At 45.2% G+C, this 17,005-nt stretch overlaps 1 protein-coding gene across 1 annotated transcript; it reads right to left on the reverse strand.

The window, feature by feature from the left end:
• Positions 1 to 492: 492 nt before the first annotated feature.
• LOC127313697 (probable serine/threonine-protein kinase PIX13) lies at positions 493 to 4,126 on the reverse strand. Its single transcript, XM_051344172.2, has 6 exons — positions 3,836 to 4,126; positions 2,739 to 3,082; positions 1,999 to 2,134; positions 1,434 to 1,576; positions 1,225 to 1,348; positions 493 to 1,114 (listed from the first exon to the last, which is right to left on the reverse strand). The coding sequence occupies exons 1-6, from the start codon at positions 3,918 to 3,920 to the stop codon at positions 699 to 701; spliced, it is 1,248 nt and encodes a 415-aa protein (XP_051200132.1). The 5' UTR covers positions 3,921 to 4,126; the 3' UTR covers positions 493 to 698.
• Positions 4,127 to 17,005: the final 12,879 nt, after the last annotated feature.

The following is a 17,005-nucleotide window of genomic DNA, read 5'->3' on the forward strand; positions in this document are numbered from 1 at the left end:
CCTGATTCGATCGTCTGAGTGCCTTGAAATCATTTCTAAATTCCCCATACCCACTACTAAAAAAGTTAAGTATTTTGATAATGAGATTGGCTTTGTCAGTGAGCTTCCCACTAGGAGCAAAAATAGAAAAGATAAAAGGGAGCCCAAGTTGACCTGGACAGCTTTGGATTAGTGCACTTTAAGCTTCACCCGGGAGTAATATGTAGCAGCTAGCAAGCAAAAGTCCACCATCACTTTCTGTCTCATGATATTCAGCAACAGAAGTAAAACTTGACCGCGGCAACAATATCCAGCCAGAAATTTTATATGGAAGCAAGATTTGGAAAACCTTTCTGGTATTGATTCAAATGTTTGATTTCTTCAGAGCATGACGATGATAGAACAACTCCACCTTCACAGGACCATGGCAAAACCCAAAAGAAGGGGCATGCATGACTGACTGTGACTGACAGTAATATGTAGTGCAATCTGATGCATTGAAACCCATGGAAGTTGAGTGGGAAAAAATCATTGAATTTATGCATATATATGAGTATGACAACAACTAAATCTTCGTATATCGCTATGCTATTACATTGACCATTATCATGATCAGACCAAACATCATCGTGATAACTAAAAACAATGGTGGTCAACCTTTACATCCTGAACATGAATATCAGTTACATGGTGGTTACAGCCTATATACACCCTCGTGATCATCTGCCCCTAGAGTTTGTCCTACCACTGTCACTCCTTGGTGAATTTCCCCGACCACGCGGCATCGATGGGCTGTCTCGTCTAGCCTCCCTTGATTTCGACTTGCTCTTCATCAACTCGATCTGCTCGAGCGCCTCAACGACCTCCTTCATGGACGGGCGGCTCTTCGGTTCACCAGACAGGCACTTGAGAGTGAGCTGAGCAGCGTGGAAGGCCCCTCTTGCATGGTACTGCCCCTCAAGCCGGCTATCCATCAGCTGGCTCAGTCTCCTCCGGTCAGCCAGTAGCGGCTTTGCCCAGTTCACCAAGTTGAGTTTCTCGCTTGGGCGGCTTGGGTCCAATGCCCTCAGCCCGCATAGCATCTCGAGCAGCACGACGCCGAAGCCGTACACATCACTCTTCACATACAGGTGACCTAGAATGGAATGGAAATCAGTGTTAACCACTGCTATGAACAGATGATGTACATTGCTTATTTTGTATTTGAGCCTGAATACTAGAATGAGGGTTAGCTGGAGAACATACCAGTAGAGACATACTCTGGAGCTGCATAGCCGTACGTGCCCATGACTCGTGTCGTCACGTGCGACTCCCCATCATCTGGGCCATGCTTGGCCAATCCAAAATCTGAGAGCTTTGCATTGAAGTGCTGAACACACATGACATGGTTGCAGGCTGGTTAGAGTCTAATTCAGAGAGAGATTGGCATTGATAGCTCTTAGAATAATGCTTACCGAATCTAATAGGATGTTCGAAGCTTTGAAGTCCCGGTAAATGATCTGTCTTTCGGATGAATGAAGGAAGGCGAGGCCACGAGCTGCACCAATGACAATCTTCAGCCTAAGGCTCCAAGACAGTGGCTCGTAAACTGCCCCTCCTGGTGATGTTAATGAATTAGTAAGGAAAATGAATAAATGCGGAATTTGTTCACAAATTTCCTTTGGTAGACAAGCAAAAAAAAAAGCACACACGTGCAAACCTTAATTTTGACCCTCTATTGGAAATTGACTTGGCAAGAATGATGGAAGGCAGTAGCAACAAGATATTTTCTAGGTTCGTACAATCTAGTCGATGCTAATGCCCTCGAAAAGTGCTAGTGTCGTTAGTTGTATCGCACTATGGACCATGGTGCTTGGTATATAATAATGTGATGAAAATGATGTTGCAGTTTCACCAGCATCTGCAAGGCGTGCTACTTTGCAGACCAGGTCGGCATAAAGAGAAGAACAGTTTGACAAAAGGAGAACTGTTTCAGATACGATCATTAGAAAAAGATGGTGTGCCGAAAGAAAGACTCACTTCTGAAGAGGTGGTTCTCTAAGCTCCCCTTTGCCATGAACTCGTACACGAGCATTAGCTCGCTGTCCTCCATGCAGTAGCCCAAGAGTTTGACTAGGTTGGGGTGTGAGATCCTCCCAAGGAAATTCACTTCAGACTGCATCGAAAAGACATAATTCCTTATGAGAGAAGTGAACACTGGAAAATCTTAGAAAAGTAGTACTACATCAAAAATAACAATAAAATATGAAAAACCTATTTACCGATACTATAAATATACTAGTGCTATTTTTTTTCCAAAAAATAGTGCTACCTATGTCCATAAAAGGATGTCTTAGTTTTGTCTAACTTTAGATGTATAAAGACACCATTTAGTGTATAGATACATCCGAATTTACACAAATCTAAGACATCTTTTTATAGACGGAGGGAGCACTAGTAGTTGTCAACAAGACAATAGATACAATGTGAGATAACAGTAGTATGTGGGTATGCACAAAAATCAAGCAACAAGAGCACTATGACCAATAATGCAAAGGGCCAGCATTGTCCACTTGGCCACAAACATGCAAATGTGGCGATTGCAGCTTGAGAAAATCCAAGCTACTATCATTGGTTCCAATGATTTCAGGAAGACTGAAACATACCTAAGAATTACCAAGCACCATTTTTTGTCATTTTAACCATTGAAATTCATAATTCAGTAAAACAAAACAAAAAACATGTACAGAGAACCAGTTCATCTCTGGATGAGGAATCACCTGCCATTGCTCCATCCCCTGCACACTCTCGGGGTTGAGCTTCTTGACGGCGACCACCGTGGCGGTGCTTCCCTTGGATGGATTCATGTCAACCCACCCCTTGTAGACCTTCCCGAAGCCGCCCTCCCCGAGCACCGTCTCGGCCCTGAAGCCCCTGCAGGCGCTCTTGAGCTCGGCGAATGTGAAGATCCGGAGGTTGGGGGACTCGAGGATCTCTCCGCCCTCCGGATAGTCATCGGTGCTGCAGCCGCTGACCGTCGACGGCATGAAGGTGCTGGCGGTGGACAGCTTCCCCGTGGTGGCGGTGGTGGAGGAGCTCGTGGTCCTCTTCGACGCAGACATCCCTACACAGAGCATCAGCAAATGTGAGGGCTTGTGCTTACTGGTTTACCAGAAGCAACGCATTTGATGCGCTGGATTGAGATACTGAACTGAAAAGTTCATGAACTGAACACAGTTTGGAATCGAGCTGTTTATCATTTGGGCAGAGTTGTCAAGTAGTTGCCCGCCCATGGAAGAAGGAAAAATTCAAGTGAGGCCAAACATGAACTTATTTGGCTGGTACATATTGTAACTTGTAAAGAGTAACAAAAAATTCTGCTACTTTCTACATATGTATCGGTGGAGTGTGTATGCAAGCAATAAACAAAAATTTGATTGCAAGAGCGAGGTTTACTTCGCTAGAACTACATACAGACACAGGTTGACCAAGTCCTTACTACTTTCTACATGTGTATCGGTGGAGTATGCATGCCGGCAGTTGCAGCAGGGAGAGGTTGCTACCGGTACTAGTCCCACTGCTAGGGCAGAGTAAGTCTAAGAACAGAGAAATTCTTCTACAGTTAAATCCAAGAAATGCACAAGGGCGGCCGTCCTCAAGACAAAAACGGGCGTAGAAATGGGGAGGGCATCAGGGAAGAAAAAGAACTTTCTCCCAGCGGCAAAAAGATATGGAGTCTGGCGCAGGAGAGTACTGAACAAACCCCAAAGCCTGAAACTTTTTCCTCTCGCAAGAGGAAACAAAAGAGAGAACAAGAATGAAACGGGTGGAGGAAGGGATTTGGCCGCGGCGGGGTTCGGCGTCGGTGTGTGTATACCTGCGGGGTTGGTGGGCGCGGCGGCGTTGTTGGCGCCCCAGCCCCAGGGGATGAGCCCGTCCATGGCGCTCGCGCAGTTCCCCATCCGGGCGGGCCGGCCGGCCGTGCGAGAAGCAGCCTGCGACCGCAGCCGCAACTGGAACTGCGGCGCAGCAGATGCTTGGTGGGGGGAGGCGGGGAAGGAGGGAGGAAGTTGGAGTAGTCGCAGAGGGAAGCGACGCGGAAGAAGAAGAAGAAGAACCGACGCCGAGTGAGTTACTCCACTCGATTTCAGACAGAGACGACGACGACCACCGAGAAAATGCACTATGAGTTCTGCAGAATTTCTCGTCTCTTTGCACTGACGAAATATGCACGTCGGTTCTGTCTCTGACATGTGGGGCCATGTTTGTCCTCTCTGCCGTGGAGTCCACGGGACGGTCAACGGCAATAAAGTGCCAATGTTCTCAAAAAAAAAAAGTGCAGTGTTAATCTTTCTTTTTCTTCTGCAGATTGCAGCATGGAGTTTTAAGTAAGCGGGCCAAGAGATGCTTTGATTCTCGGTGTTTAATTAAGCATCCGTGTCAGGACGACTTGCAAAACATATTCTCTTGAACATACATACCACTTAAGTTTTATTTATTATATATACATTTCGTAACCAAGATATTCTCATTTTATTCATTGGCATTATATTTCGAGCCATATACATTGATTCTCTTAAGAGAATATATCACTCAATTGTGTATTTGAGAAATCCAACTTTCGAAAGATTAAAAATGACACTATACATTGATTTTAAACCATTCTCACCTCAGGAGTCCATATACCTTATGTCCAACTTTACTACTGTAGCAACCTCTGCTTATCTTAGTTTTGTGCATTGTTGTGCCAAGTAAAGTCGTTGATAGTAAGGTTCATACTAGATTTGGATTACTGCGCAGAAACAGATTTCTTTGCTGTAACGAATCTGGGCCTAATTCTCTGTAGGTAACTCAGAAAATTATGTCAATTTACGTGAGTGATTCTCAGATATGTACGCAACTTTCATTCAATTTGGGAATTTTCATTTGAGCAAGTCTGGTGCCACTTTAAAATTCGTCTTTACGAACTGTTCTGTTTTGACAGATTCTGCCTTTTATTTCGCATTGCCTCTTTTGCTATGTTGGATGAATTTCTTTGTTCCATTAATATCCAGTAGCTTTGTGCAATGTCCAGAAGTGTTAAGAATGATTATGTCACCTCTGAACATGTAAATTTTTATTGTGCACTAACCCTCTAATGAGTTGTTTCGAGTTTAGTGTGGAGGAAGTTTTCAAGGATCAAGAGAGGGAGATGATACAATATGATCAAGGAGAGTGAAAGCTCTAAGCTTGGGGATGCCCCGGTGGTTCACCCCTGCATATTTTAAGAAGACTCAAGCGTCTAAGCTTGGGGATGCCCAAGGCATCCCCTTCTTCATCGACAACATTATCAGGTTCCTCCCCTGAAACTATATTTTTATTCCATCACATCTTATGTGCTTTGCTTGGAGCGTCGGTTTGTTTTTGTTTTTGTTTTTGTTTGAATAAAATGGATCCTAGCATTCATTGTGTGGGAGAGAGACACGCTCCGCTGTTGCATATGGACAAATATGTCCTTAGGCTTTACTCATAATATTTATGGCGAAGGTTGAATCTTCTTCGTTAAATTGTTATATGGTTGGAATCGGGAAATGCTACATGTAGTAATTCTAAATGTCTTGAATAATTTGATACTTGGCAATTGTTGTGCTCATGTTTAAGCTCTTGCATCATATACTTTGCACCTATTAATGAAGAAATACATAGAGCTTGCTAAAATTTGGTTTGCATAATTGGTCTCTCTAAAGTCTAGATAATTTCTAGTATTGAGTTTTGAACAACAAGGAAGACGGTGTAGAGTCTTATAATGTTTACAATATGTCTTTTATGTAAGTTTTGCTGCACCGGTTCATCCTTGTGTTTGTTTCAAATAACTTTGCTAGCCTAAACCTTGTATCGAGAGGGAATACTTCTCATGCATCCAAAATCCTTGAGCCAACCACTATGCCATTTGTGTCCACCATACCTACCTACTACATGGTATTTCTCCGCCATTCCAAAGTAAAATTGCTTGAGTGCTACCTTTAAAATTTCCATTCTTTACCTTTGCAATATATAGCTCATGGGACAAATAGCTTAAAAACTATTGTGGTATTGAATATGTACTTATGCACTTTATCTCTTATTAAGTTGTTTGTTGTGCGATAACCATGTTCCTGGGGACGCCATCAACTACTCTTTGTTGAATATCATGTGAGTTGCTATGCATGTCCGTCTTGTCTGAAGTAAGGAAGATTTACCACTCATTTAATGGTTAGAGCATGCATACTGTTAGAGAAGAACATTGGGCCGCTAACTAAAGCCATGAATCATGGTGAAAGTTTCAGTTTTGGACATACATCCTCAATCTCATATGAGAACATTAATTGTTGCTACATGCTTATGCATTAAAGAGGAGTCCATTATCTGTTGTCTATGTTGTCCCGGTATGGATGTCTAAGTTGAGAATAATCAAAAGCGAGAAATCCAAATGCGAGTTTTCTCCTTAGATCTTTGTACATGCGGCATAGAGGTACCCCTTTGTGACACTTGGTTAAAACATGTGTATTGCGATGATAATCCCGGTAATCCAAGCTAATTAGGACAAGGTGCGGGCACTATTAGTACACTATGCATGAGGCTTGCAACTTGTAAGATATAATTTACATAACACATATGCTTTATTACTACCGTTGACAAAATTGTTTCTTGTTTCCAAAACCAAAGCTCTAGCACAAATATAGCAATCAATGCTTCCCTCTGCGAAGGGCCTTTCTTTTACTTTTATGTTGAGTCAGTTCACCTATCTCTTTCCACCTCAAGAAGCAAACACTTGTGTGAACTGTGCATTGATTCCTACATACTTGCATATTGCACTTGTTATATTACTTTACATTGACAATATCCATGAGATATACATGTTATAAGTTGAAAGCAACCGCTGAAACTCAATCTTCCTTTGTGTTACTTCAATACCTTTACTTTGATTTATTGCTTTATGAGTTAACTCTTATGCAAGACTTATTGATGCTTGTCTTGAAAGTACTATTCATGAAAAGTCTTTGCTTTGTGATTCATTTGTTTACTCATGTCATTACCATTGTTTTGATCGCTGCATTCATTACATATGCTTACAATAGTATGATCAAGGTTATGATGGCATGTCACTCCAGAAATTATCTTTGTTATCGTTTACTCGCCGGACGAGCAGGAACTAAGCTTGGGGATGCTGATACGTCTCCGACGTATCGATAATTTCTTATGTTCCATGCCACATTATTGATGATATCTACATGTTTTATGCATACTTTATGTCATATTTATGCATTTTCCGGCACTAACCTATTAACGAGATGCCGAAGAGCCAGTTGCTATTTTCTGCTGTTTTTGGTTTCAGAAATCCTAGTAAGGAAATATTCTCGGAATTGGACGAAATCAACGCACAGGGGCCTATTTTTACACGAAGCTTCCAGAAGACCGGAGGGGAGACCAAGTGGGGCCACGGGGCGCCGCCACACTAGGGCGGCGCGGCCTAGAGGGGGCCCGCGCGGCCCTAGCGTGTGGGGCCCCCGTGACTCTCCCGACTCCGCCCTTCCGCCTACTTAAAGCCTTCGTCGCGAAACCCCCAGTACCGAGAGCCACGATACGGAAAACCTTTCAGAGACGCCGCCGCCGCCAATCCCATCTCGGGGGATTCAGGAGATCGCCTCCGGCACCCTGCCGGAGAGGGGAATCATCTCCCGGAGGACTCTTCATCGCCATGATCGCCTCCGGAGTGATGAGTGAGTAGTTCACCCCTAGACTATGGGTCCATAGCAGTAGCTAGATGGTCGTCTTCTCCTTATGTGCTTCATTGTCGGATCTTGTGAGCTGCCTAACATGATCAAGATCATCTATCTGTAATGCTATATGTTGTGTTTGTCGGGATCCGATGGATAGAGAATACTATGTTATGTTGATTATCAATCTATTACCTATGTGTTGTTTATGATCTTGCATGCTCTCCGTTATTAGTAGAGGCTCTGGCCAAGTTTTTACTCTTAACTCCAAGAGGGAGTATTTATGCTCGATAGTGGGTTCATGCCTCCATTAAATCTGGGACAAAGGATGAAAAGTTCTAAGGTTGTGGATGTGCTGTTGCCACTAGGGATAAAACATTGATGCTATGTCCGAGGATGTAGTTATTGATTACATTACGCACCATACTTAATGCAATTGTCTGTTGTTTGCAACTTAATACTGGAAGGGGTTCGGATGATAACCTGAAGGTGGACTTTTTAGCCATAGATGCATGCTGGATAGCGGTCTATGTACTTTGTCGTAATGCCCAATTAAATCTCACTATACTCATCATATCATGTATGTGCATGGTCATGCCCTCTCTATTTGTCAATTGCCGACTGTAATTTGTTCACCCAACATGCTATTTATCTTATGGGAGAGACACCTCTAGTGAACTGTGGACCCCGGTCCTATTCTTTTACATTGAATACAATCTGCTGCAATACTTGTTCTTTACTGTTTTCTGCAAACAATCATCATCCACACTATACATCTAATCCTTTGTTACAGCAAGCCGGTGAGATTGACAACCTCAGTGTTTCGTTGGGGCAAAGTACTTTGGTTGTGTTGTGCAGGTTCCACGTTGGCGCCGGAATCCCTGGTGTTGCGCCGCACTACATCCCGCCGCCATCAACCTTCAACGTGCTTCTTGACTCCTACTGGTTCGATTAAACCTTGGTTTCTTACTGAGGGAAACTTGCTACTGTGCGCATCATACCTTCCTCTTGGGGTTCCCAACGGACGTGTCAACTACACGTATCACGGAGCCTTCCGGAACTCAACCCCCCGTCCAGATCACGAGTCCAGGCCTCAGGTAGGTCCTCCTCTTCACGCAAGAGAGGCCCTAGGACCCCCGCCTTTATTCAGGTCGGACTCCCACGTCGGCGACCATCCCGGGCTGGCCAATCCAACCCTCCACCGGCAACACCATCGCCGGCTTCCATGCTCCTCCATCTCGCCGCCGGATGGCGGTGATAGATCAAGGATCCACCACCACCAACCCCAGGCCGACCATCTTCGGCAAAGAAGAGGGCCACCTCCTCCGTCGAACCCAAGGCTGCTGCCCCGGGCGCCCTCGTGTCGCGGAAGAATCCCGAGATCGCCTCCATGCACCGACGAGAGGCGGGGGAGGGCATGGCGCAGATCGAGGGCCTGGCCGCCGTCCACCCAGCCCCTGCCGGAGTGCTACGGGGGAAAGCCGACGGAAGGAGGGAGACAGGACGCCACCGCCCAACCCACCCGCGCCGGCCGGTCCGCCAGGGGATAGCCGCCGGGAGGAGAGGGCTGCAGCGCACGTCGCCCATCCCATCCGATCTGCGCCTGCTCCGCCATGCGTCGAGGAGGTGGGATCCGGCCGCCGTTCATCACGCAGCGACGAGGAAGGGCCTCCGCCGCCGCCACGCCCCGAGGATCTTTGCCCCGGCGGCGCTACCGACGGCGGCGGCGGCTGTTAGGGTTGGGAGGGTGGGGTGCGGGAGTGAGGGTTGGGTGCGGGAGAGCCAGATGCGTTTTTCGGCAACTTGAGACTTGAGAGGATGTATTTATTTTCTCTATCTATCTCACTTGAAGAATAATAATGGTCCAAGACTTGAGGACGACATTCTAGATAGCAGCAGCTCGCTACGACATGGATCGGATGGTCAATTATATATCTTCCCGGTTAACTAGCTGAAATCCGTCCTGTCGGCTCGCGCTGAAGCTGGCCGGTCGATGGAGCGGGTTTTCCACGACGAAGACGAACCGCACGTCGATGCATTTACGCACGTTTCTTCTTCGAGATGGAGCCGTACGTCGTTGCCGTGTGAAACTCCGACAGGCGACGGGAGAATGGCCTGCGCGCCAAGTCAAGTTGCATGTCCTGAACGTTGATGCATATGCATACAGACCGGAGGCAAAGCTTAATTTTCTTCTTTGAGATGGATGGAGCTGCGTCGTCGTCGGCGAAATCCGTCTACTTTCTCAGTTCACAGTCCACCCACGCTATGCACGCGCCGAAATGTATCTAGCTCAGTCAGACGGGTACCTAGGCTAGGCCAACCCAACAACTTCACAGCCAAAAACGGGAGCTCCTACTCATCTTCTTAAGCGATGACTACGGACCATCCCGCTCAGAGAATGAGGGGCGCCTCAGAAGTAAATTAGGCTCAGCCAATGTTTCGTACGGCCTTAGAGCAGGTCTAACAGGCCCCTTATAACCCGCCCACCCCGTAAAATTCCGGCGACATACGGGGCAGGCGCGGTTTGGGCCGTCTAGCAGGCCCCGTATTCGGGCCGCCCCGTTTCGGCGGAATACGGGGCCCAGGAAATCGGCCCCTCCGCCCACTATTTATGCTGGGCGCAGGTGCGAGTGAGGGGTTAACCCCTCACTCGCAACCCTAGCTCCGCCGTGCGCCGCCGCCTCCTCCTCCTGCTCCGGCGAGCAATTAGTCGCTCCCTCACGCCGCATTCCACCCGCCGCCACCTATGGACTCCCGCCGCCGTAGTACCGCCTCGCCGGCAGCACCATCGGCAGCACCAGCGGCGGAGGAAGCGGAGGCGGCGAGGAGGAAGAGGAGGCGGCAGAGGAGGAGGCGGCCTTCCGGCGTGCGGTGGCCGAATCCGAGGCGGATGCCGCCGAGAAAGCTCGGGCGGAGGCAGAGGAGCAGGCGGCGGCCATCGCCGCCGTCCAGGAGTTCGAGGCGTTCGAGGCGCAGGAGGCGCAGGAGGAGGCGGCCACCATCGCCTTCATCCCCTACGTCATCCTTGACGAGTAGACGTAGGTTGATCCGTAGTTAGATGTAGTATGATCCGTAGTATGATCGGAATGTATGTATGATCCGTAGTATGATCAATGAAGATGAACTTCCCGGGGTTTTATTTTTGAAAATACGGAGCGAAATACGGGGTCTGCTAGACGGAATGGCTCGAAATGGAGCAGTTTTTCGATACGGGGCGAAATGCGAGAGTTATACGGGGCAGCGAAATACGGGGCCTGTTAGACATGCTCTTAGTCCATCCTTGCTCCGCTATTTTCAGTGGTGATTCCGTCCACTGATTGTGTGCTCCGGTTTTCTTTGGTTTTTTATTTTGACAAATATTCAGTTTCCGAAAAAAGTTTAAATTTGAAAATTGTTCAGATTTTGAAAATTTTCAGCATTTGAAAAATACTCAAACCAGAAAAATGCTCAAATACAAAATAAACATGATATTTGTAAATGCGAACATTTAAAAAATTGAAATTCTTAAAACTCTAAACATTTTCAAAATGGCAACACTACTTAAATGGAATATTTTTCAAAATCTTAGCGCTTTCAAAATTTAAATATTTAGACAAATTAAAATAATAAAAGGGAAAAAAGACAAAACAAAATAGATACCAAACAAAGAAAACAAGAAAAAGCAGACAAAAAATGAAGAAAAGCCTACTGCCAACCACTTGACAGCCAAAAGCAGAGAAAATCGAAAAACATGTTATCGATAATAGACACCTAGGGGTAAATGGGCTGGCCTAATTAAATTTCGCCATGTGCGATCATTAGATAGAGTTTGTATTAGGTGGGAGATCCTATGTGCCAACCCGTGCGGCAGTTGTGCCCTACCGCACACTCTGGTGTGCCCCGTGGCAGTCTGTTGGGTCGCGACCCAACAAGATATGCAGTTTTTTCTTTTTTGTTTCGTTGTTGTTTTTTTAATAGATTTTATTTTAAAAACAAATGATTTTTTTTTGCAATGTGAGAATTTATAAAAAAAATTGAACAATTTTCATAATCTTGAAATTTTAAAAAAATTTGAACAAATTCTATTTTTTAAATGGAACAAATTGTATTAGGTGGGTAGCTATGGAGATGGGCGTGCATGGAGGGCAGTAGGATGCCTCGATGGTAGGTGACGTGGCGGATGAAGGACTAATCAAGGAAGGCGAGGTGAAGTAGCTTGCATGCGGTGGCTCAACGAAAAAGGTTGATGGAGTCCAAACATGCGAGAGGCCGTCGGTAGCGTGCACTCGTCCATCACTCGTCCATCGCCGGTGAAAGCTGATTATGTTGCTTTTTTTGCAGAACATGGTGGAGACTCACACACTCACAAATACATGCATACACACAACCCTATGAACATATGCATACGCACCCTGCCCCTAAGCATGAGCACCTCCGACAGACGGAGCCCGAGAGAATAATTTGGTAAGTTTTAAGATTGACGAAGTCACCGGACGTCTAACTATCAACGGAATATCATTTCCCATTTAAAAAATTATTCTATTTTTTACAAGACATCATCAAAGCGGTTAAACTAAAATGTAATCCTTAATTAGTACCTTGTTGGCTGATTTTGGCGAGCTTGGTCTCCCCAATCCATCTACGAAACACGCAATAAATCAGGGCGAGTTGGATTTGGAACCGGTGCGTGCAGCTCTACCTATCGACACCAGGGCCTTTGCTGTTGCCGCGCGCTGACCGAGACGTGTGAGCCATGACATACGATACGAGCACGTATATATGCAGAACGGAAACCCTCGCCGAATCCTAGTCCAGTTCGGCGACCGATGGACCTATATATAGTATTAGGTACGTCCAGCCGCCCAACCGCCGCCGAGTGCTTGACCAAGATCGATGGAAACCCCAGCAGCCCTCGACGGAGGCGCCACGGACGCATCGGCATTGTCGTCATCATCGCAGCTGCCGGGCGCCGCCATGTCTTCCTCGACCACGCCACTTGCTCCGGCGGCGCCGGCGAGGAAGAGGACGCCGGGGAGGTGGAGGAGGCTCCCGCGCGTCCGGACCCCAGCCATGGAGGCCACGAGGGTGGCCATGCAGGCCGTAGAGGTGCTGGGGATCGTCGATTTTGAGGAGCGGAACCGGTTTCTCCTGCAGAGGGCCGACGAGCTGGAGGCCATGGACGCCAACGACTGCGACTCGGAGGAAGCCAAGACCGCCTTCCTGATCGCCCGAGCCCAGGAAGTCGCCTTCTGCCGCAAAATCGCCAGAACCAGGCCGGAGGATGTGGTCCTCCGCCCCATCGAGCTCAGCGACACACAGTAATTACTTGGACCCTCACTTCAAATTAACCATGCACCTTGCCTGCCTAAAATTATCGACCACTACTTCCGCCACCGACTATGCAGAGAAATTAAGGACAATGCAAAGTTTTGCACTTTTACTCATTACTTTTTGATTAAAAAAAAAAGTGCTCATCTTGTTCGGCACTTGTTGTTATCAGGTTCCGAACATCTAGTTCCTGTACTTGACAAATTAATACTAGTAGTATGTAGTACTAGTAAGCAGTTGGATTTATTTGAATTTAGAGTTCGTATATTATGATTCTGCTGCAACTGTATTGAGTGAGTGTACCTTAATTAACTTCCTGCAGGGAAGAGCACCTGACCGCTGAGGAGATGGAAGCGCAGCTGGCTCCACGCAAGGTCTCTCATACAGCGCAAGTGCAACACTTTGCTCAGCTTGCTCTGGCGCACTACAATGGCAGAAAGACAACGGTATGTATCTACGCAAAACCTGTACACTCTCAGTTTCGATCATATACTAGTTTTTGCTCTATTTTCTTGGTCCACTTTAAATCTTACTGATGGAAAGAATGTAAACACAATCAGCACAAGTTTGAGCTCTCTCAAGCCTTGACGTCCAACTGCTTCTCCGAGGCATGTGGGACGACGTACGCTCATGTCAATTTCACCGCCGTTCCCCAGAAGAGTCACTCAAATGACGACCCAGGTCATGCTCACATGAACAAGAGGCTGTTCTTCGCCGAGCTTATGTTTGTTCTCCATCTCGGGGCGCACGAAGGTACAGAACCGATGCGTGTCCTGCATGTCTCTACTATTGATGATGTTCCCTGCTACGGTATGTTCTTAGAGTCTCTTTTATTCTAGATCATTAAACATGCTTCCATTGTTCTTGATTTGGACAATAGCATTAACAATGAATCCTGAAAGCTAGTGATCATGATGGAGTTATGTTGCTTGATCTGCAGGTGGATGCCACGAGATAAGCCGAAAGATCAACCACACGATGAGGGGGGTCATGGATTACGAGCGCTGCCATGCATGTCATGGCATTCTCAAGCATCCAAAAGGAGATATGTTCATCGGAGGGAATAACAGTACTAGGATGCCTTATTATTCTGCAATCTAAGATCGTAATGCCCCGTGGTAACTTATGCATTGAGTACTTATTTTTGTAACTTTGGGCATTGAAGTAGCGACGACAAGAGAATTTCACAAAAAAATGTCTTACTGTGTACATCTGCAGTTTACTCAAAGGTGCATAGAGCGGTGCTTTCAAATTAGTGACAAGCTCAAGGTGACGGATCCCATCTCTATTGCAGCTGAATGTTTTTTCCTGTGTCAACATTATTGGATACTAGTGTCTCCACCACTAATGTTTAAGGAGATTTTTGTTGTCCCAAGAGAGATATTTTCTTCCCCGAATTCTTTCTAGAAACATAAGTACAAAAGATTCTATAAACCTTTGAGATATCCTATGCAAAAGAAATTAAAAGGGCCTCATATAAACAATGTGTCTACTGAATTTTCATGCGAATACTAACAAAGCATGTTGGCAGTTTATTTATTTCGACATTTCCAACCTAACTAGATTTAAAAAATTAATATTTGTGCAAAAGTTGTAGGTTGTGTTTGACATAGGGTTGGATTATGATAATCTCAATTCCCAAACAATAATTTTCTTCTCTTTAGACTAGGTAGCCAATTTTTCGATTCGTGGATATTTTTCTACATTAGACTATAAAGCTTGATGCAAAGCAAATGCACGAATAGGAAACCGAAGCTTTATAATTTAATATTAAAATTATTAATGATTGATCTGTATTGGGACAATGATCCAATGTTATGGTAAAATACCAATATTTAACTTGATGTTTCTAGAAAAAAGAAAAAAAATGAAATTACATTTTGACAAATCTGAAATTAATGTTAAACCAAAAATAGTAATAAAAATAAAGTTTTTATAACAATAGTAATCCACTTACATTCAAGTATCAAATCAAGTGTATACAATTACTTACGTCCAATCTATATTCGCATTGGTGGCAGAAATTTCACACCCCCTGTTGATTGAACTTTGTTTCAGGTAAGCCTCCTAAAGTTTTAGTGTATCGTTTGGACCATGGGTTTGCACTTGTAACAAATTCGGCCATAGTCTATAGTATGTTTTTTCTCCTTTATCAGTGGACAGATAACACTTACTAGTTTATTTCAACATAATAATGATGTGCACAAGTTCTTTAATGATAACTGGACTCCTTAGGTGCATTATTTTTCCTAAAAGAGGATGACCTTTCACGACCACACTTGGGTTGCTATTCTCATAATAATTAATTGTCTATCTCGATCGTGGTGTATAATTTGTTTGGCACTGCTATTCTCATAATTATGATCCGCCTTCCAGTAGACACGAGGGGTCTTTTCATTGGAAAATCATCTTAATTTGCTCTAATTTTACAAAGAAAAGTTTGGATGCATGAAGCTTCCGTGATTGTACTTTATTTCCAACACGAAATAATCAAGTAAGTTATACTATTTGAGGATCAATGTGTTAGACTTACAAGGTATCCTGCAAACTCTAGTCCACTATATGTGGTTCTAGGGAGCTAATACCATCAATTTGTTTTTCTTCCGACGATTACTTCTCCATTTTTGGGTTAATGCGAGAAGATTAACTTAAATGGAGAAACTTCTAGTCAACCGAAACAAAGTGAGGTGCATGGTTGACGCCAAAATGTTGGTCCGAAATATCTGGTCTAATAAGGTCATATGCAGCTTCGAATCAAAGTCTCAACTCATTAGACGATAAAATGTTGGGCGCAAGCAAAAGAAGAAGTAGACCAAGTCACAGTCGAGTTGTCTGTTTGTCGGGAACAAACAAGGGCCGGGGTTGTAGGCAAGGCCGATCCTAACATTTCTGGGGCCCAGGGCAAAACTAGAATCTAGGGCCTATATGCATAAAAATGGTTGTATGTTTTGGTCCAAAATATGTTGAAAAGGGTGAAGAGGATGATCCCCAGCCATTGAATCTTCTTGGAATATTTACGAATTAATCCGTGACACTCATTGGTCGAAGCAGCTGTAGCAAACTCGGCAATGTCTGATGCATGAAAAACAAACAAAGCTCAGGCAAAAAATAGAGAGAAATAGAAAGACAAGAGGTACCGTATGCTGGGCGTCGACTGCACGCACCACAGCCCGGTGTAGACGGCCTTGAAGCCAACGTCGCCTCCTTCTCCTGGTGGGCAAGGGGTTTTGAGGCCTCTCTGTTGGGTGCTTGGTAGCGGCAAAAGAAAGAAGGGGGGCAAGGGTGAGTTCTAGGAACAAGAAAGGCATCAAGGCATCTCCAACGTGGCGAGATTTTTCGGTCAGCGTTTTCTTGCCAACAACACCATACATACATGTTATGTTGCTTTTTTTGCGGAACATGCTGTAGACGCACACACTCACAAATACATACATACACTCAACCCTATGCACAGTGGCGGAGCTTGGGAGAAAATGAGGGGGCGAAATGCAAAATACGAGGATTTTGGGGGCGGGGGCAAAAGTCTAATTTTTTTTTCTTCCAAGCTACTCCCAAACAGGATTCCTTCATAGTTTGCTAAAAATCTGGGGGGCGGTGCCCCCTGGCTTACACTAATCTATGCCCCTGCCTATGAACATATGCATGCACACCCTACCCTAAGCATGAGCACTAATGAGAGACGGAGCCCGAGAGAATAATCCGGTAGGTTTTAAGATTGGCAAATTAAATCACCACAATTGACAGAAACAGCGTCTCCCATTTAAAAAAAATCTATTTTTTATGAGACATCATCAAAGGGTTAAAACTAAAATTTAATCCTTAGTGGGGGATAGGGATGTTAACGACTCAACCATGTTGGCTGATTTTGGCGAGCTTGGTCTCCCCAATCCATCTACGAAACACGCAATAAATCAGGGCGAATTGGATTTGGAGCCGATGAGCGTGCAGCTCTACCTATCGACACCCCTGGCCCTTTGCTGTTGCCGCGCGCTGACCGAGACGTT

This window comes from Lolium perenne, chromosome 7 (genome assembly GCF_019359855.2).
Source record: "Lolium perenne isolate Kyuss_39 chromosome 7, Kyuss_2.0, whole genome shotgun sequence".
Classification (NCBI taxonomy): Eukaryota; Viridiplantae; Streptophyta; class Magnoliopsida; order Poales; family Poaceae; genus Lolium; species Lolium perenne.